This window comes from Paecilomyces variotii (genome assembly GCF_004022145.1).
Source record: "Paecilomyces variotii strain CBS 101075 chromosome Unknown C8Q69scaffold_3, whole genome shotgun sequence".
Lineage (NCBI taxonomy): Eukaryota > Fungi > Ascomycota > Eurotiomycetes > Eurotiales > Thermoascaceae > Paecilomyces > Paecilomyces variotii.
This window is the reverse complement of record NW_021167142.1, coordinates 1,729,113-1,749,035: the sequence shown is the minus strand read 5'-3', so window position 1 is coordinate 1,749,035 and position 19,923 is coordinate 1,729,113. Positions and strand designations below refer to the sequence as shown.

The window sequence follows — 19,923 nt, the reverse complement described above, 5'->3', positions numbered from 1 at the left end:
CTCAAACTGCGGCACAGCAAGGCTGAGAGGATGCGGGGTTAGACAATATAAGTACTTCAACATGTTAGCCCCTCCATGTCCTCTTTCTACTTTCATACCAGCGAACAACATCAACGAACTTCATAGCCAGGGGCTAAACATCCACCTTCTGGAGACAACTCAAGTTACCCATCTATTACTCTCGAAAAATGAAGTTTCTATCTGCAGTTATTTGTGTTATCTTTTACTTAGCCACTGGAGCCGTCGCGGGACCAGCGGCGTACGGTGTATGCCAAGCTGGATGCGCGGCTGTGGTAACGGCATGTTATTCTGCAGCGGGATTTACATGGGGAGCGACCCTGGGAGCTTCTGCGCCCGCGTCAATCGTCGCCTGTAATGCAGCGTTTGGAACTTGCCAGGCTGCATGTGCTGCCACGCTCCTGGCACCAACACTTTGAATGCAAGGTATAGTTAACTGTACACTAGCTACCCGAGGATGTTGAATTAAGTTATGTCTAACAACGTATAACCTGCTAGGTTCCACAGTACGGGATATAGGAGGTAGTGACATCTTTTTCGACACCAAATTGAAAACGGCGGTGCTTATAATGATGAATCTTTCTATCATTCCTCTATCAAGCTACACATAATCACCCATCCGTACATAAAATATCAATATGGCCGAGAATCTTACATCAGTTAGTCTAGTTAATTAGGTTAGAAACTCCCATTAGCACCCCCCAATCATGTTGATACTATCACAACCTATTCCTTCTGCACCGATTGCAAGCCTGAAGCCTGCATTGACGGCACTCAAAGATATATTGATCCAGATAATGGACGCATTCTTCACACACATGAGGGCCGCGTACAAATTTCCATCTATCATGGTCACATTCGTGGTTCTCTTTGAGCTCCTGGATTGTTCTAGCGACCAATATGTCTCTTGGTGTCTGGGTGTGAGTGACGGGCCTTTCCTGCAAGGGTAGTAGTGCTTCTGCTTCTGCTTCTGCAGTTGCGCGAGGCTCTTCGTCTGGCTGAGGCTGATGAATTTCTGGTTGAGGTCCACCAATTTCCAGTTCAGGATGATCTTCATCCGGAAGAGGAGGGTCGGCAATGGGAGGAGGGTTCACTTCTCGATCTCGATCGATTATCTGATATGCGCGTGCAAGAAGACGGTGTTCATCCCATTGTTCACATCTGCAGTTCTTCCAGCGCTCTCCACAGTTATAGCAAAAGTGGGCACCGCATCGACAGCTATCATCGTCTTTAGTTAGCCATCAGGAGCAGCGAAGAGAGAAGAAGTGGGTTACTAACGTCATATGATTGCAACCATGCTCCAATTCGACCATTCTCCAACAGGAATAACAGCGTTGCCATCCATTCTCCTGCGCAGTAGCTAGAAGTTGTTGCATAGCAGTATCATTCGGACAATCACCGACATGTGCTCGCCCCTTGCAGCTCGTACAGGTTGTCAACCCACAGTCAGGGCATGTAGCTATCTCCCCATCGATATGGGATGTATTGATAAAGGCAGAGCACTCGGCCGAGTAACAGTATACCCTATTTGGGGTTTCAAACTCGATCTTCTTCTTCTCATACCGTTGCACCACGTCTTGTGTGAGAAATATGCGAGCGATGTTCATGACGATGGGCTGTCCACAGCAGCGCGGAGGGAATAAGGATTCATCTGTTTGACAAGCCTCGAAGAGATCTTTCAAGCAGGAACGACAATACTCATGACGACAGGGTACGCGGGCCACGTTAACAAAGTCTGTTTCTTCTCTGCAAGCTACACAACGACGTATTCGCGATAATGATGATGATGAAGATGGCTGGCGGTTTCGCTTTTCTGCCCAAGAAGATGATTCGGCCTCGCTACTGGCGGGTTCAATGCTGTTTATATCGTCGTAGAAAGGTTCAGGGCCGGAGACGTATAACACCTGGAGTTTATCTAGGGTTTCATCATCGAGGGCCGTCGAGTCCTGGCTTGACTGGGCATCTTCTGTCGCTGCGAAACGGTCGTTTTCTCTCCAGCGACGAGCAATATCACGATCTTTGGCGACGCGCTCTTCTTCCACTGAATTCTCGACTAGAATCTGCCCGTCTGCTTGAACTGCAGCTGCAAAACTCACAGCCATCCGCCTGTCGAAGAGGAATTGGGAAACGCTTGTCAACTCTTCGGATTGCAACTGAAATGCTAACTCTTCATCTGTGAGAACTCGGGATTTCCCTTTAGACGTTTCGAAATAAAGGCCCGTATCTTCAAGTTGCAGCTGGATAAGAAGATCTGCTGTGGCCTGGTCCATTTCTGGTTGAAGTGCGCAGGCCATTGTAGCTAACTGATGGGAAGAGAAAAAAAAAAAAATCCAGGCCAATCTGGAGGTAGAGAGAAAGACTGCAGATCTGCAGAGGAGATGGATGGATTCATGATTACACGGCTTTCACCGACCTCCTTTTCTTTGTTTGTCTTGGCGCCTAGGATAGCAATACGCATTTTAACCCCGCACTAGACGAGACATCCTGGTTCGGTTTTGATTGATTTGCATATTGAAAGATTCTAGAATATAATTATCCCTAGGAAAACATGTTATCGTCTTCCAAGCCTGTAGTATAGTATATATTGACGGCTTAAGCGGACATCGCTATCACAGTACCCAATCAGAGACAAAAGAATTGAAAATGGCGTAGGTATATATCTAATGCGCAAGATCCAGGCAAGGCATTCTAGGTCGTCATTAGATCGAAAACATGACAGGAAAACGCGACATGAGACTTTGGGCACGGAAACCGTCTCTATAGGCCCGCCACGACCATGAGGCCGTATCCGAGAGTAACCACCACACCGAAAGAGAGCAGACTGGCTGGGATACCGCGAGTGAGGAAGTGTTGGACGCGGAGGTAGCGTTGGCCGGTTTGGGGAACTTCCATCATAATAGCAGCTGAGGGTAGATGGATTAGCGGATACTCCACATAACAAATGAAAATGGACGAAGTCGGATTGAAAAGGCGACTTACTCATATTGGGGAATCCACTTGTCGGCAAACCCATAGCGACGGAACACATCAGCGCGCTGGCCATGACGAGCAAGTTCGGGTGTGGGTCGTTCATCCCAACACCAACCTGCTGGACAAGTGGGAGAATAATCAAAGCGGCGACTGTATGAGATATAAAAGTGGCGATCACGAGAATTAATGAAGCGAAGACCAGGAGTACACCATAGAGACTCAACCCGTCGACCTTGTCGGTGATGGCACCAGCGATATTGTGCAAAAGACCTGACGAGGTGACAGACTTGCCCAGACAGAGGCCACCGGCAGCGAGAATGATGATCGTCCAGAGGAAGTTGTTGAAGTCTTCTTTGGTGAGGATACCCGTTCCGAAGAAGAGCACGAGCGGAATAATGGCAATGACTCCCATGTCACCGAATATGTGTTCAAGCTGATGGCTAACGCACCACAGGATGATCGTCGCGACGGTGACGATAGTAATGAACCACTGTACGCCGGAGAACCTGTCCTTGACGGGCCGAATGGGGACGATGATGGTGCCTCGCCCGGGATGGAAAGTGGCGAGCAAGAGTGCCCAGATCAAGAGAATCGACAAAATGCAAACTGGAATTGAAATGAAGAACCACGTGCCCCAGCTGATACTGGGATACATATTTTGCAATGCGATTATGTTTTGAGGAGAGGCAATGGGCGATGCAGCGCCTCCAATATTTGCAGCGAGAGCAATTCCTAGAACGAGAGCCTTGGAGAAGTTCGAGTCCGCAGGCAGGTTTCGAAGCAGAGGCTATCTCGCATTAGCAAGTCGAAATAAGAGTATAATGTACATGGGCTTACCTGAATGATGGAATAACACAGAACCGGCGACGCGACGTTGCTAATCCACATACTCAAAAACATACTGACAAACATGGTGGTGACAAGGACGGTCCGGGGGGTTGTGCCGGCTTTGCTGAGAACAAAGGTCGCCATCCGACGGGCAATATCGTACTTCGACAACGCAGCAGCAATGGTGAATCCACCAAGCAGCAGCATGATGACAGGAGTCCACATTGACGCAAACACCGCGGCGGTTGCAGCTTTTGGCTCTAGACGTTCATGGGGCTTACTCTCGGACCTCATGATACGCAGAACCACTACGAGGAAAGGAATCAACAACGAAGTAACGAATAGGGGAATAACCTGACAGTAACTAGTCAGTACGGGTCGAAGTGCAAGGGACGGCGATACCTACTTCAGTAGCCCACAGTAAGCTGACAAGGACCAGCATAGCGAGACAATTTTGTTGTTCGGGTTTCTTCAGAATCGGGACGTTTAGGAGCACAGCGAAAATTATCAGAATAGCGATCAGGGTTCCGAAGCTCAAACTGCAGAGCCATCCTGGGACATTGTAGCGACCAAGAGGAGTCTTGAGTTCGGTAATTTCAGTCCCTTCCACATCGCCTTGCCGTTGAGCAGTAGAAGGAGACTGGTCTCCGCCCAGCAGAGTCCTACGAATTCCCATATTTGCTGCCTGCGCCTTTCTTTCGATTCCAATCATCTCTCTCCAGACGGTGTTCCGTTCCCATACCACATGTTCTCGGAGATGCAGACGCAGCTCACGCTTTGCCAGGCGAACATCACCTTTGGTTACAATATCTGCATATACCTTCTCGACCTGGGCAATATTCTCGTCCAGCTTCCGCATTGTCGCATCCGTGAAGGGGTATGCGGGAGAGACCGTTGTGTTCATATACTGACGACGCATGTTCCGATCCAGTATCTTGTCGTATTTCTTCACCGCCTTCGAGAAACCCGTCTTGTTGAGCTGGATATACGACTTCAGCTCACAGAGAGACACATAGACACTGATGGCCCGTTTCTTCAGTGTCACGCCGGCGTTGTATAGCATCATAAACCGCGGGTCCTGCAAGTGGTCTTCGTGGAGTGCCGGGCGACCTGTGGACCGGCCTTCCGAGCCCAGAATCCTCGAGTCTGCTAGCAGCCTCGAATCTCCGAGTTCGCTAGGATTTCCCTCTGAGGGATCATAGTCTCGATAACGAGAAGACCGAGACGGGGAGCGTTTTCGTCTCGTTCCGTTCGGGGACTCTGGTTGATCTTCGTCATCACTATCACCATCATCTCCCTCCTCCTCCTCACCGGCAGATTCACTAATTGTGCTTGCACGTCGACCACGGGCCACGGTCAGAGTCCGATAGAAGCTGCCGGGCCGCTGTCTCGAATTGAAACTCAACCCTCGCGCCTTGATGACGGTCTCGCTGACTGGATCCATGTTGATGCCATCGGTGTCAGCAGCATAGGCCCGCTCGTCTTTCACCAGGTCTTCGACTTCAGCAAAGATTTCCATCTCCTTGACCTGATAGAACGAGCATATTTTCTCCAGCTCCGCGTCGAGAGCCCGTCGAAAGATCGTATCTGTATCAATGGATGAATCCAGGAGGGGAGCGGATTCGACATCTCCGGCATCTTGTCCATCCGGTTGGTGGACCTGCTTTTCCAGACCGTAGATCCTGTTGAGAAGAGTGCGGTTAGCATCTGTATCGATTGAGCGATAAGGGTCGTCTGTCAATCGTACAATTTCTTCAGATTGCTGTATCCAATGTAGTAGGCACTCCAGTCCGGAACGGAGTTGAACTGAAGACTGTGGGAGAACTTCATTTTGGCTTCCTTTCTCTCGCCCCGCGCGACCTGAACGCGATGTCTAACTGCTTCTTCCCAGTATCTTTTCCGTTCGACGTGCTGTTGACAAAGGTCGTCTGCGTCCTTTTCTCCGCGTCCGGAACGACCAAGCCCCTGCCCTGTTTCAGGCAGACGATCCTTGTATCCGACCTCAGGACCGTGTCTCTCGGCGGTGTCAGAATCCCGGAAGGTGGCAAGCTGCCTGCGCTCACCGGTGTGCGCCCGATCGAAGTCGACGAGCTCGATGCTCTGCGTGGGAGATGGAGCCACGGCAGCGTCGTGATCGGAGAAGGCACCCGCGGAGGGGAACGAAGACAGCCTGAGGCGTGCCACTTTCTCCGCAACACATTAAGAATCAACCGGTCGTGAGAGCGATGGGCGGAGAAGGTGGTGTAGCGGTGGGACGTGGCCTTGAATTCGTTATCAGGGCAGACCCCAGATTGAGGCTAGTTAGTTGCGGTCTTGCTCGGGCGGCGAGAGCAGAACAGGAGCTGTCCACGTTCACGACCTACAGGCCGGCAGCGTTTCCGCGACCCCGCGATCGGAAGTTCAAGTATCTAACGCAAATCCTCCGCGCTGGACTGTGAGCTTCAATGGGGATAATATCAATGACACTCGATACATCCATCTGTGCTGAGGTCTTGAGACCAGCTGTCTCGGAAATCATGCTGACTGTCATTCTTAGCTTGCGCGCTATCCCGGCAGCCGCCGCAGCACTGGCCAAGCTCTCTCTCATAATGAATCAACTCCATACAGAGAGAGTAGCATTGTGATCATGGAACGAGAACATTGACTGTTAGTCCATGGAGGATCTTCCAGGCGTTTAAAATCAACTCCCTTCCTGGGATGGTAAATCTCACTCTTATTGATCGGTGTACCATGCAACATCATTGGTGGCTAAGACAGCATGACCGTGCGGAGTAGCTCTCCAAAGCTGCAGCCACGGAGATCACAGGATAGGTCTGGTCTCCATTTCAGGTAATCGAATATGGAAGTCAGACTTATTGTTCTATTTCATCCGGAGAAAAATAGAGAGTCCAAAATATCGACAGCTGTATTTCAAAAAAAGCTACAGTAAGACTATGGCCCAATACTCTAGACTCAAACCAGCCAAGCAGCTCCAAGTTATTCCTGTCCTGCATCCCCAGAACACAGCAACTCTCCCGACTTCCGCAATCTAGAGAACATAATAGTATTCTACTCCGTAGACACCGCTTCAACATAGCACATCCCGTAAGTTAGTCCCAGATGAGTTAAAGATAGACCCCAATGCATCAATCCCCACAAGTCCCGAGTCTAGACAGGCTTAGCGCAAAATCACTCACGATGAGCAAGAATGACTCATTCGCGCTAATCCCGTTTCAATCTGTGTATCTCACCTTACAATACGGACACTGTGCATAAGCGTCCGTAATTAAGTTTATGCAGTTAGTTAGGCTGTGCGGACTTTTTTCTCAGCTGCTGCGTAGAAGAGATGCAAGGCTTCCTGGGAAATTAATAATAGACGGGAATAGTTAGCAGGCACGGAATACCCAAAATGCAGTAGATAGTTAAGTTGCAAAAAAAAAAAAAAAAAAGAACAAGATATTATCTGTCCTCCGACGAAGAAAGACAACTCGATATATTTCTCATCGAATTAGATACTGTGATTCTACTCCCTGGACCTCGAGAGTAAGAATAAGAATAAGAATTGCTCATCCTTCGCAATCCATCATTATACTAGGACGACTTACCACATCTAGCCATACGAACTTCATCACCCCTGTCACTGTTAGCAGGGTTAGCATATGGACCAGTAACTAACTATCTATCCAACACGAATAGAATCAACATCTATTCGCACAAGACATAACACTCCTAAGAAAGAGTAACATTCGACAAAAGATGACTACAGAAGTATTAATTAAAAGATGAGAGATACTGAGTAATCACTTCGATTCTCGTAGCAATTGCTATTATTATAATAGTGTTGTAGTATACAGATTAACAGTATAAACTGATCGTAAGCAACATATAGTTAGTTAGACAATCTCCTAGATGTCTTATATTGCTTTTGTATTCTTTCGCGATTACATCTTCTCATGATAAGAATAATTCGCAGGTATATCATTCATCCGTTTTTTCTCTCAGATATATTACTCGGTAAGGCACCCCCTCCCCATATATCTATATGAACGCAATTGCGAGGCATTGTCCGATAAGGACAAAAGACCCTGGGGCACTATGAAGATATTACAGACCATTTCTGATTATACTATCATTATCATATGAGGAACCCCCATAAGATCTAGGAAGAGAATGCTTTTCGGGGTTGAGTTGATGGCCGACATCGTCTGAGTGCTTCGCATTTTCACGTCTTTTTGGTGATCAGTTATCGGTTGTGGTTTCTGTGCGGATTGATGCTAACTGTTCTGATACAGAAGAGGGGGTGATTTCCCGAGGATATGTAGGTTACGGCGAGTGACATGGACTACATTGGTGGGTGGAAAAAGTCCTTAATAGTGAATGAGATTGTATTACCATCATATTATTTCGAAAGTTATCAATCCATATGCGGAGAATCATGTTTTCTTGCCATCAGCAACTAATTTCCTCAACGCCTCCGTTTCCCCTTGATACCTCGCAACCAGCATCTTCAGCTCATCGCGCTCTTTCGTAACTATGGCCAGTTCCGCTTCCAGATTCGTAACTCGATCCTGTTGCTTCTGACGGAACCTGCGCGCGGCAAGAGTATTGCGTCGTCTTTTCTCAACGATTTTATCTTCTTCCGAATTCTCCGCGCTTTTCGTACTAGGCAACGTGCTCTCGTCAAACGACCGCTTGCCTCGCCTCGATGGCTCGAGAACGGTTTCACGGTTGGATGCTGAGTTAGATGAGGAATAGCACGGACTGGTTGGCTGGGCTTCGGAAGCAGAAGTTTGAGAAGTTTGATAATGGTCAGCAGTACGCGAAGAAGTCAGAGACGATGCATGGTCCCTATTAGCTGATAGTCGATTACCGAGCTGGAAGGTTGAGAAAGAGAGACAGCTCGGTGAAGGTCGAGAGGGTGAAAGGCGCTCAGCTCTCGGGTTGAACGTGGGTTGTTGAAGGATAGTTCCACTCATTAAATCTTGATGCTCTGTCTCTACTCTTTAGTAAAAGGAAACAAGAACAAAATCTCAAACCACTCAACGAACCTTCTGTCTGAACCAATTGTCCCTCGTGAGAATCCTCTCTCGCCAATGAAAGGAGATCTTCAGAAGGAGAACAGAAAGAATCAAACTGGCCAGGAAATTCAGAGAAAGACTGTGATTCTGCCAAATCCTGAGGAAAGATCTCGGCAGATGAAATAAGTCCAGTGAAAGAGACCTCGCCAGCTTCAGAGTGAGGAACAGATGTAGTCGCAGATGCAAGAAATTGATCAAGCGGCGTAGGGACTGAAGAGGTATCTTGGGAATCCGAGACACCAAACTGATCGAAAGAAAATGATGATAAAGATGGTTGAGAAAGCTGTTCTTGCTGTGTCTCCAGATACGAATCGTCCCAGAGACCTTGAGCAAGACCCGAGCAATCTAATTGCTCAGACGGGACGGAAGAGAAATCAAATTGAAGATCCGGATGAGACTGGGGTAGAAAATCAATAGAATAGAAAGAAGAATCAAACTGCTGGAAATTATGGTACGCTGCGGCATGTGGCCTGTATCGCTGGTCTGAAGAAACCCGCGATGTTCTTAACGCTGGCGTTGATCTGAGCGCTGGTGGTCGACATGGTCGAATCGCTGGGGCTTCTTTAAAAAGGCCCCAGGGGCAGTGGTGGTGATGATTGCGCGAGGAGAGCCCTTCCGCTTGGTAGTGAAGAAGATGAGGAAACAGATATCGTAGAGGACAATCCTACGCTTATATGGCCAGCTGAGGCTGCGAGGGGCTGATGGGCTGAGCAGGTTGATATGCAGAGATGACTAATATTACACGGGGCTGAGCATAAAAATGATGGATGACAGTACCATACATACAGCCATCCTCATCAGATAGGCCAATCAGTCGCCTGGCAATTCCGGCATCCTCTTTCGATGCTACCGTGAGGTGCCATCTCTTCCCACCTGGGGGAGGCTGTGCGGCAAAGATAACAATTAGAATGATGGTCCTTAGAAGCATGCTATTAGCGCTGGACCCATCGCAGCCATTGTTGTTTCAGATAATCTACACTCGGGATGTCTCCTGTTTGGGATATATTCATTGGAACTGATCAGATCTACCTTAGAACCGCAGCAATGAGAACCGAAAAGAGATGTCACAAACGATAGAACCAATTCACTGCTATAGATATACACACGCAATAGTTGCTCCGAAGACAATGGAATCTTCTAAACGTACAAATGGCACCCGTCTGCCGTCAATACTCCAGATCATGACGGTCCTTGATGATTAATCCCCACAAATTTATCGACCTCCGCGGGTGACCAACTTGAGGTTGGAGCGTCCAGCAATACCAATCTTGTGCACTTGCTCCCGCTTGTCCCACACGCTGCTGCGGCCTTCAGCAACAGCAGTCAGCTCGTTAGCGACTCTCACGGCCAGTTTGCTGTCACGGCGTCTGTCTGCAGCGTCGAGGATCCACTTGATGGCAGTACGACGACGCTGTCGCATAGCCAATGGGACAGGGATCTGCAGAGCCGCACCACCACCAGCGATACCCTTCTGTTGTCGGATCTTGAGCAGAGGAGCGACGGAGTCGACAATCAGAGTCAGGTATAGAATGGGGTTAAGAGGTAACTGAGGAGCGGGGGGGCCGGGCAGCAGACGGCGCTTGGGGTTGATCTGGGGCGGCGAGGCGCTACGGAGGTGGTTCAGGATGTATTCCATGTTCTAAACAGGAAAGCAGAATTAGTCCCCAGCTCACAACCATTTTTCTAGTAACACCTAGAGATGAATCATACCTTCTGAGCCAAACTCAGCTTTCCATCCTCCATGAGCAGCTTCGTAAACTGCTCAACTAGGGGGTCATAACGATGTCTAAAGTTCTCCGTTCTCGGAAGAGGCAGCTCAGGCATATCGAACTTCAGACCAGGCTGCCTCTCAACAGCTTCCTGCGTCGCTTGTGCAATCATGTTGGCGACCACAGACGTCGACCGATCATCCGGGCCAGCCACGCTATTCTTCAGTTCCTGTTGTCGGAGTCTGGCCGAAGTTGAATATGATCGGGTGCCTTTCGACCCTTTTATTTGAGCCTGCAATACTTTCGGTGCGTACTTCTTGGCTTCTTCGTCACGGCTCAGAATCTGTGACAAAACTGTCGTCAGCGAAGCTCCATTGATAGCTAAAAAGAAAATCATATAGAAGCAGGTTATACCTCTTCGACCGGCGAACCATGTTCCATTTCGGGACTACCCGGGGCAGAACCATCACACTTCTTCCCGCTCAGAATCTTATCGATGGCCGCAGCCTCCTCGTTGACATGAGGCAAAGGGTCCTGAGTCGGGCCCTTGGGCTGCTCTTGAGCCTGGTCCTTCGCACCAGAGTTGGACGAGTTCATCCTCCGCTGAGCTCTTCCAGAGGACGCAAGCCCAGCGAACTGGGGAGCAGATCCATTTCGCGAAAACAGTCGAGAAGAAGCAGCGCTATTGTTGGCATTGACATAACCTGAAAATAATGCGGAGGGCTGGCGGAGAGCGGAGACTGCACTCCGTGCGGTGAACAGATTCAATCGGGGCGGCATCGTTGCGTACGTATCCTCCTGAGGAGTCCGTTCCGAATAAGTCGACGACGGAAGATGGAATTGAGCCTCTCCTATCCAGGATCAGAGCGGATGGGAGAGGAAGCACTCAAGTTGATTGCTCGAGATGCGCAGGCGTGCCGCAGTATCGATTCCAAGTTTCGCCGAGATTTCCAACTGGGAGTGATTTTCCGCTCCGCTTAGCTTAGTCAGCCGTATGACGAAACAAGGATCCAACTAACTATGTTAACTACCTAGGTCAACTACCACCACAAGGAAACTAAAATCGAGCTTTTGTCGATTTAAATGGTAAGGTACGCAGAGTATCATCCCCATGTCATTTATGTGCCGATAAAACGAGGATTTATCTAATGTCTTGAGGGATCAGGGAACAGGATAGTACGGGAAAAATCAACAGCCACGAAGTATAACCCGCAACTGTGATACTGTGCAAGTCATGAATTGAACAATCTAAAATACATACATCTGCATCATCTCCTATATCGGTTGAGTGAATGAACCTTCTTTTTTGCGCAGCCCCAGGCAGTATCCATGCTTATAGTTACTCCCGTGTCAGAGGTAATCCCTGCTTCCCGGGAAAGAAAAAAACCGTTGCAAACGAATGATCCAGCCGAGGAAATCAAATAGTGGAGTGTCCGATGCCGCAAATTTACAAGGGAAGAAATTCAAACCGGTCCGGAACAAAGTACAAGGTGCTAATGAGTGAGAAATGCCAAAGAGTGACACGACAGAGACAAGATTGAGTAGTGTGTAGTGTCTCCCAGAATTGCAACACACGTATCGATACACATGAGAGACGTGAGGTTTCAATCACTGGCCTTCACATATAGTATCCGCTTGCCTTTACTGGAAGGATCTGGTTACGACGTTCGCAAGTCCGCCGATGGGATCCTTTTTGTTGGGGGTATCCGGGTAGACGTAGAATGCAATAGCCATGATCATATACCTATAAAAGTCAGCAAACTGTAACGACATAAAAGCCAAGATCATAACACATACAGTCCTAAACACAGACCACCTTCCAGGTAGTTAGACTTGCCGTCCTGGATAAGGAAGATCACCACCAGGCCAGAGATAAAGAAGGCAACTGTCTCGAAGGTCTCGAAGTGCAGAGTCATCGGCTCGTTGATGATCCAACCGAGCACAACCAGGAACGGAGTGACGAATAGAGCAATCTGCAAGCTGCTTCCGACTGCGACACCGATAGCCAGGTCCATCTTATTCTTCCACGCAACAACCACCGCCGTCACATGCTCGGCCGCGTTACCAACGATGGGGATAAGGACAAGACCGATAAAAGTCTTACTCATTCCGGTCTTCTCTACAAGGCTGTCAATGCTTCCAACAAGATAGTCGGCACAGACAGAGACAAGGAGCGTCACGATAATAAGGACAACACCAGCCGCAAAGGGACTGAGCAGATGCTCCTCGGTGTGCCCTTCTTCCTGGTTCTCAATGTCCGATTCCTCGTTGTTCGCCTCCTCGAAGAGGTCGGAGTGCGACTTAAGCTGGAAGTACAAGTACATCACATAGATGATGAGCAAAATGATTGCAGTGCCATGAGAGAGAAAGAGGATGTTCTTATCGGTGTCATGATCAGATCTCAGGCCGGTCAGGGCGTTGTAGAGCGTGGCGGGGATGATCAGAGACGCCGATGACAAAGCCAGGAGGGAAGACATTGTGGATGCCACAGTGCTGTTAAAGCTCTGCTCATGGTATCTCAGACCGCCCGCAAAGAAGCAGCAGCCAAGGACCAGAAGGATGTTCGAAAGAATGCTTCCAAGCATACTGGCCTGCACGACACGGATCTGGTGGTCCTTCAGGGCAATAATGCTCACCTGTGACCCTGTATTAGCAACTGGGCGTCCCCCAAAATCTCTATATCATGTTATACTTACGATCAATTCCACTGCATTTCCAAAGGTAGCATTCATCAAACCACCCAGGGTCTGACCCATTGTAACCGCCAATTCCTCCGTCGCGAAACTCAACAGCGAAGCCAATGGGATAATTGCGAAAAAGTTCAGGGCGAAGACGGCCGTCGGTGTCCAGTTGAGCGCACCAGCGACAATCCCCAGAGGGACAAAAACCAGGAAGAGATTGACATAGTTGTTTGTTAGAGTCGCATATGTCAGATGCGCGGTCTGCACTGGCCATCGAACCCAGAAGCGGTGATCCTTGGTTAAACGACCGCCGCGAGTGTGAGACTCATGCCCGTGGTTGTTCAGCAGACTCTGCTCCTCCGGCAGAACGCTGCCATTTCTCCCCTGAACCATGCTGTTCTTTCTACCCCAGCTGTGGGTGCGAAAACGAGAGAAGATATTGCGTGATGACGCTGAATGGCAATAAAAGACAGCACAATCGATTAGTTAGCGCAAGTCCCTTTGCGATTTTCCAGAGTGCGGAGATTATGGGGGAGAAGGATAAAATGGAGCCCGTCGCGCCTGGAAGCTAGAGCCACAACAGCGAACAATGCTTGATAAAGGCAGGGACAAAGTGGCTGAGGTCGCCGATATTATGGACCAGTAGGAGGGTAGTAATAATTTAATGGAATAAAAAAGAGCGACGGGTAAGGAAAGACGAAGGCCAAGCGCTCACAGCTGAGAGTCTCGACAGAGTGAAGGGAGCGGAGGGAACCAATGCAGGAAGACGAGGCACCTACACATGTGCACTGCCCAGAGGCCGAGAAATCCGGATCAAGAAAGGAAATGGCAGAAAGTTAACGGACTGCGGACAGAGATCGACGCTGTTGGAGGGGGTGGAGATGATCCCGGAGCCTCGAAAGTCGATACAAGGGCTCCAGCCACGTTTCAAGAGTATCCGTGGTACGGTCGTCGTCTAGGAATACCGTTTACAAAACGGCTGTCAATGAGAATGCTTTCGCTTTAGACGCCCTAAGCTGTACTCAGAGCCGAACGAGTTAAATGTTAGCTTCCGAGCTCTTCCAGAGATTCTTCCAGGCGAGGGCCAATGTCAACGCGGAGGCGAACAAATCAACCCACGCTGAGTGCCAAGGAATGAAATATCTTGAGAGCACAAGCTAGACGATTTAGTTGTGATGGAGGGAATTTCCCTCCAACCTAATGCGAGATGAGAAAGAAAAGGGAAGGAAATATGGCCGCACGTGGTGTAGTCCAAGACGCGCTATGTTGGCTGTGCTAGGAAGTGATAGGGCAGGATTCCATCAATCCCAGTTCTTATCATTGAATGATTGATAGTTTATGGGACGATCGTGATCGCAAAGTAATACGATTTCTCGGATCACAAGGATGGATTCATGTCGAGCGCACCGCCTCGTGCTTCACGGATGTAATTGAGGCGCGTCAAGACGGGGGAAAGGAAAAAGCCAATTCCTGCTCACCTTGGCAACATGCAATTAAGAGGGTACAGTAGTTAGTACTTGGCGATGATGGTAATTAAAGCCCGAAGACGGATGGACAAAGCTGCTGGAGATCAATAATAATGTCGGTGGTAAAGGAGAAATACCGCTGAGCTACAAGGACTAGATACCTGCTCACTAGTTTGCTCTCTTAGTCGATGACGGCACAGTCTGCATCCGAGCTTCACCGCGCGTTTCCCTCTCATTGAGATCCCCCACTGCTTGAAGCCTTGACGAATGGTCCTTCAATATCAATACTGAATGCGTACTCTGGATAACAATGTCCGCAATCCAGCAGACGACCCAATTCCAATCTCAACGCATCCAATCCGGATCAACAGCCAAATCCCTCGTCTTGGGACGGCACGCCCCAAGCTTGCCAAGACTTGCACTGCCACGCTCGATCATTCCAATGCGGGTTTTTTCCCTATCGACCGGTGGATTCTGACAGGAAGAGTAATTCTAAAGCCGCTGATCGTGTCATGTCCGGTTTGTAGGACGGGCAAGCCTTGCGAGGAGCATCGCCAGGTGGACAAGTGGTGATGAAGAAAGTATCTGACATCAGGCGTCGTCCCATCCTGGCTCTGGAGCACTTTGCGATCTGATATTTGCACGGGCTAAGCGAATATTAGTCGATCCGCCTAACGCGCGCTATTGACACCAACCCGAAGCTTGGCTCCCCATCCCAATATTGCCAAGCCTCGCTATGTCCCTGGAAATCTGATGGTTATCATAGCCATACAGATGACGCAGGTCACCGCCAGAAGCTAGTGTTCTTCAGATCGAGGACGTGGGGGATACAATGAGGTCCTTGCTCTCACAACCCCGCCTGTCAATGTGCAGCTTTCCGGAGTGGGGAAAAGGGAGAGAGGGAAAATAGAGTCTTGAGGTTCAGCATACGGTATATATATTTACTTTTAATCTATGGCACAGCAGTGTGTATCAAGCTTTCCAACCACGCTTCGCATAGCATATGTCACAAACGATTCTGGAACCAAAGAATGCTACTCAAACATTCGATTGAGCGACTAAATCAATGCGATAAGTCCCTGGTAGTGGGCTTCGATATAGTAGATATTACTATATTAGGCTATCTGACAGGTAACCCATTCAGCTGGGCAAAGCTAGGTGCACACACACACACACACACACACACACACATATATATATATATATACTTTCCAGTGATCAGCTACGCAGGTCAATAGACTCTGTCGGTAGCTTAACCCTAGTCACGATTGGACATGTACCGCGATATCGCACCTAAACAATAATTCAACAACGAATATATCGGCCAGAGTGAAACGGTGGCAAGATAGCCAAAAAAATGTTCCGCCGCAAAGGATGTGCAAGAAATTCTCCAAATGGCAGATAGCATGGGCCTTCTCAGGTCCAGGGCAAGGATGCTGCCATCAAACCAGAGTGGGTCAATATAGGGACTGTGATACCGCCATATTTTAGGCTGGGCCTCCTCCAAGGCCGGCTGCATATGCAAGATACCAGGTTCGCGAGGCTCCGCCATCGAGCCAGCTGTAACTGAAGTTCGACTGGGAGAAGAAGTTCCAGGAAGCGTTCGGATCAATGAGGGCAAGGTTGGCGTATAGCACACCCTTCCAGCCGCCTTCGACATTCTGGGCAGGGTCTGAGGCATTGGGTGCAAACATTGCATTCCACTCCTGAGAGACAAAGTTCCGGCTTCGCAAATATGCAGAGTTCGGCATGAGGGGTAGCATATGGATCCTACTCGGTTAATTAGCAACTGCGAGACTTGGTATCCCGTTACCTCACGACTTACCCTTGAATGTACTCGAGATTATTACCGAAGTAGGTGCTGTGGTCAACCTTGTTCTCGAACAACTGTGTTATGGTTAGCTCTGATAATCTTTGGGACCGTGATAGAGAGTAAACGTACAATTCCTGTCACTTTGTTGGCAATGAAGTTGGATGGCTGGTTCGTGTTGTTGCTCTCCATGTAGAAATAATTGTGGAAAGAACGCCTGAGAATGCCTAGCATGAGGTTGCCTCGCGCCTCCATACTGGCATCACCGACAGCCTTACCCCACATCTTGACGGCATATGCGAACATAGCGTCCTCAGAGGTCGATTCTTCATCCTTTCCGTCGAAGGACTCGAACAAACCCTTGGCCCAGGAGTGCCCGTGGAACCAGTCAAACGCCCGAGAGAATGGGAAAAGCGGATCGTTCGACACCGAGTTTCCTGCATCGCGGACAAGCGTATTAACGTAGTCCTTGTTCTGAGCAAGCCAGCTAGGGTCAAGAGAGCCAATAATGGCCGCAGCATGGATGAAGTATCCGTAATGGAAGTGGTGGTCATTGTAATAGGAGTTTCCAAAGTCAACTCCCGAGTCGCCCGTGACGTAGCTAGCAGATGAGACAACGCCTTTCCAAACGTTGTCGTAGACCAGGGGGAACTGCTGTCTATTGTTGGCAAATTCGGCGAAACAATTCTTCAAAGTCGCCAAAGCAGGAGCGGCAAGACTAGGGTTGTTTGCCAATGTGTTAACTGTGTAGATCAGAGTAGCAAATTTACTCAGTGCCTTTCCACTGTAGTACATGCTATTCAGGTCCGTTTGAGCGCTCATGTTCTGCTGGAGTTCGGTAGGAGCGACATTGAGCAACACCTGCTGAGCTGCAGTCGACAGCGTTGCAACGTTTCCCTTCGAGGGCGACCAAGGTGCGAATCCCATGTCCGTCGGGAGGTCCGGCTCAACCATAGTCCAATTTTCTCCAATGACAGCGGTTGCGTTACCTTTGGTGGTGGTTCTGAGCTGAAGAGGGATTTTCCGGCACTGCGTAGAGTTATCGAAGGAGCTAACGTGATGTGGCAATGCAAACATCAGCAATGGAGTGCTTGCGACGTCCTTTCCCCCCTTCTGCCATGACAGTCCGTAGGTACCAGTGTTGTTAGTGACAGACCCTGTCACGTTGACAGACACCGGGTAGACACCAGAAGAATTGTCATAGAACTTTTCTCCAGCGTCACCCGCAGGGTTCTTTGACACCTGAATAACACCCGAAAACCCAGCAGGCCCGCGGAGGTTAGTGTTCGAATCGAGATGCAGATTAGGGTCTGTTCCATTTGACGGTATGACATATATGAGCCAGGATGTATTGTCCTCCAACGTGGCACGATATTTGAAGACACCGGCGCGTGGAGAGCCGGCGGTCACGACCTTCTGGAAAAATATGCTGGACTGGATCAGAGGCTGCAGGTTGGTATAGATTCCAGTCACATAGCCCATCCCCTGGAAGATGGGAAATGTAATATTGGAAGAAGTTCCGTTGCGTGGTTGCAGTATGACCTGAGCGGACATGGGCTGAGAGGCATCAGTAGAAATCACGGTCGAGTTACCCAGTTCCGCAGCGGACAAGATCATAGACTGGATGCCAACTGGATTAATGTAGTAGCTGACAGGGTGACCTGGAATACGGTCATCAGGCTGACCATACGCAAGCATCCCGGCGTTGATGTGAGAGATAGCCAGGCCCCAGCTCTGGGCATTTCCACTGCCTTTAGCCCACGCAAGGGAGTAAGGATGAGTAAATGCTGCGCTCGTCTGGCTACCAAGGAAGAATCCAGCAAAGAATTTGTTTGTCGAAACCGGTCCAGTGCTTCTCTGTCATAATTATAAGTAGACATCCTCAGAAACTATAGGTTGTGAAATGCACTTACAATACCTAGCCTCGGCACAGGATGATCGTTCCTAGTCTTGATGTTTGATGGAATTGCATCCATAGAAATGGGCTGAAAGACATTTTGACTAGTCATTGCGGTGGTCAATGCTGTGTCCGCCGCGCTTGCAATATTGCTTGGATGAGGGGCAGCTGTGGTAGGACTAGTCGTCGCTGTAACGATCGGATTGTAACGGTAATTAGTAGCGGATGGAGAGCTTTGCGTGAATGTTGGAAATGGTGGCAAGTAAGGGTGTCCGTCACGTTCTAAGGTGGTGATTATAACCTGGAGTATATGTTAGACTGATTGCATATATATAAGTCATAATACATTGGCTTGTACTTACCCCTGTGGTATCAGGCGCGAGCACTCTGGCACCAGGAATGACTGGAGGATATTGGGTCTTAAAAGAGGTAGTCTCAGATCCAGACTGCAATCGTCCGTTTGAACAAGAACAAGGACGAGGGAGAGCATGCGCAATCTCTGCAGCCTGGAGCCATATCAGTATGGTTGCGATGAACCAAGACGGCAGCGCCATGGTTGGTCACAATTAGGTAGAATAGTGTAGGCAGAGAATATAAGATTCAACCAATCACAAAGTGTGGTATATAGAAATTGCTTCGAAAAAGGGAAGGTATATAAAAGTAACCATCCAATGAAGAAACGATGGTAAGTGTGTTCCAGTCACCAGGAAATGCTCCCGTAGGCGACAATCCAAATGAATCCAATGAACACAGATATGCAATCCCTCAGGTAGGGAGAAATGACAGAATCGAGACTCGAACAGTCCCTGAATGGCCCTCGAGGCTATGCCTCTGGGAAGATCAAAAGAAGAAAGAGTGTATAGGATAGTGCACAAAGGACTTGTGTCTCCGTGCTTGTGCACAACGGCTGTATAGCGAGAGAATGAAGAATGAGATAGGACATCTTCTTACATGTACTCATATATATATCTCTCTGGAGGCAGGTGTGATACTTGAGATCTGGATGCCCTCCACCTCGAGAAAGAACGCCAGATGACAGCTTCCCGCGGGACGCGTGTCAAAATTTCCGATGTATTAGGAGACAAGGACCAATCCGAGAGCGTGAATCGTGAGCTTCTAGATCGTGGAATGGAAGAATATTGGAAGGTTGGGGAGTTGTAGAGGTCAGACTGTGCAGAAGAGACGTCTAGCTTAGCTGTGTGCTTTTACCTCCACGTTCAGGTATGCAAGCTCCAGATAGGGTTGATCCAATTGCATGTCGAGTTTCCGCACACTCGGCCCCACTGGAGGACACTACGGTATGGAAATCGATCGGGATGATGAGACCTGCTGATAGACAGCCCGAGAAGAATACCCATTGTTCAGCACTGTCGGCCCTCGGATTGGTCCCGATGAGTGAGATCCCTCCCGAATGCCGCGGGGTGGTGGTTGTCTGGGGCATAAGTACTCTCGCCGCTCGAAAGAATGTAGCCATGTGAACGGGGACG

At 49.1% G+C, this 19,923-nt stretch overlaps 6 protein-coding genes across 6 annotated transcripts; all 6 read right to left on the bottom strand.

The window, feature by feature from the left end:
* Positions 1–493: 493 nt before the first annotated feature.
* On the bottom strand, positions 494–2,543 carry C8Q69DRAFT_215352 (IBR finger domain protein). Its single transcript, XM_028626240.1, has 2 exons — positions 1,297–2,543; positions 494–1,236 (listed from the first exon to the last, which is right to left on the bottom strand). Exons 1-2 carry the CDS (start codon positions 2,310–2,312, stop codon positions 738–740), a joined length of 1,515 nt encoding a protein of 504 aa, XP_028486730.1. The 5' UTR covers positions 2,313–2,543; the 3' UTR covers positions 494–737.
* Positions 2,544–6,403, bottom strand: C8Q69DRAFT_519046 (SPX domain protein; the record flags this gene model as incomplete). Its single annotated transcript, XM_028633458.1, has 6 exons — positions 2,544–2,921; positions 2,998–3,775; positions 3,826–4,170; positions 4,223–5,498; positions 5,564–5,986; positions 6,180–6,403. The coding sequence occupies 6 exons, from the start codon at positions 6,401–6,403 to the stop codon at positions 2,776–2,778; spliced, it is 3,192 nt and encodes a 1,063-aa protein (XP_028486729.1). The 3' UTR covers positions 2,544–2,775.
* A 1,748-nt stretch (positions 6,404–8,151) lies between these two features.
* On the bottom strand, positions 8,152–8,977 carry C8Q69DRAFT_215337 (hypothetical protein). Its single transcript, XM_028626239.1, has 2 exons — positions 8,844–8,977; positions 8,152–8,791 (listed from the first exon to the last, which is right to left on the bottom strand). Exon 2 carries the CDS (start codon positions 8,769–8,771, stop codon positions 8,229–8,231), a length of 543 nt encoding a protein of 180 aa, XP_028486728.1. The 5' UTR covers positions 8,772–8,791; positions 8,844–8,977; the 3' UTR covers positions 8,152–8,228.
* A 793-nt stretch (positions 8,978–9,770) lies between these two features.
* On the bottom strand, positions 9,771–11,503 carry C8Q69DRAFT_462303 (30S ribosomal protein S7). Its single transcript, XM_028630306.1, has 3 exons — positions 10,997–11,503; positions 10,584–10,925; positions 9,771–10,512 (listed from the first exon to the last, which is right to left on the bottom strand). Exons 1-3 carry the CDS (start codon positions 11,360–11,362, stop codon positions 10,087–10,089), a joined length of 1,134 nt encoding a protein of 377 aa, XP_028486727.1. The 5' UTR covers positions 11,363–11,503; the 3' UTR covers positions 9,771–10,086.
* Positions 11,504–12,223: 720 nt separating this feature from the next.
* On the bottom strand, positions 12,224–13,656 carry C8Q69DRAFT_399610 (calcium ion transporter Vcx1; the record flags this gene model as incomplete). The annotated part of the gene is made up of 3 exons (XM_028627861.1): positions 12,224–12,326; positions 12,380–13,218; positions 13,279–13,656. The coding sequence occupies 3 exons, from the start codon at positions 13,654–13,656 to the stop codon at positions 12,224–12,226; spliced, it is 1,320 nt and encodes a 439-aa protein (XP_028486726.1).
* Positions 13,657–15,890: 2,234 nt separating this feature from the next.
* Positions 15,891–19,384, bottom strand: C8Q69DRAFT_462301 (endo-1,3-beta-glucanase Engl1). The gene is made up of 5 exons (XM_028630305.1): positions 18,799–19,384; positions 18,453–18,737; positions 16,672–18,396; positions 16,555–16,616; positions 15,891–16,499 (listed from the first exon to the last, which is right to left on the bottom strand). The coding sequence occupies exons 1-5, from the start codon at positions 18,988–18,990 to the stop codon at positions 16,217–16,219; spliced, it is 2,547 nt and encodes an 848-aa protein (XP_028486725.1). The 5' UTR covers positions 18,991–19,384; the 3' UTR covers positions 15,891–16,216.
* Positions 19,385–19,923: the final 539 nt, after the last annotated feature.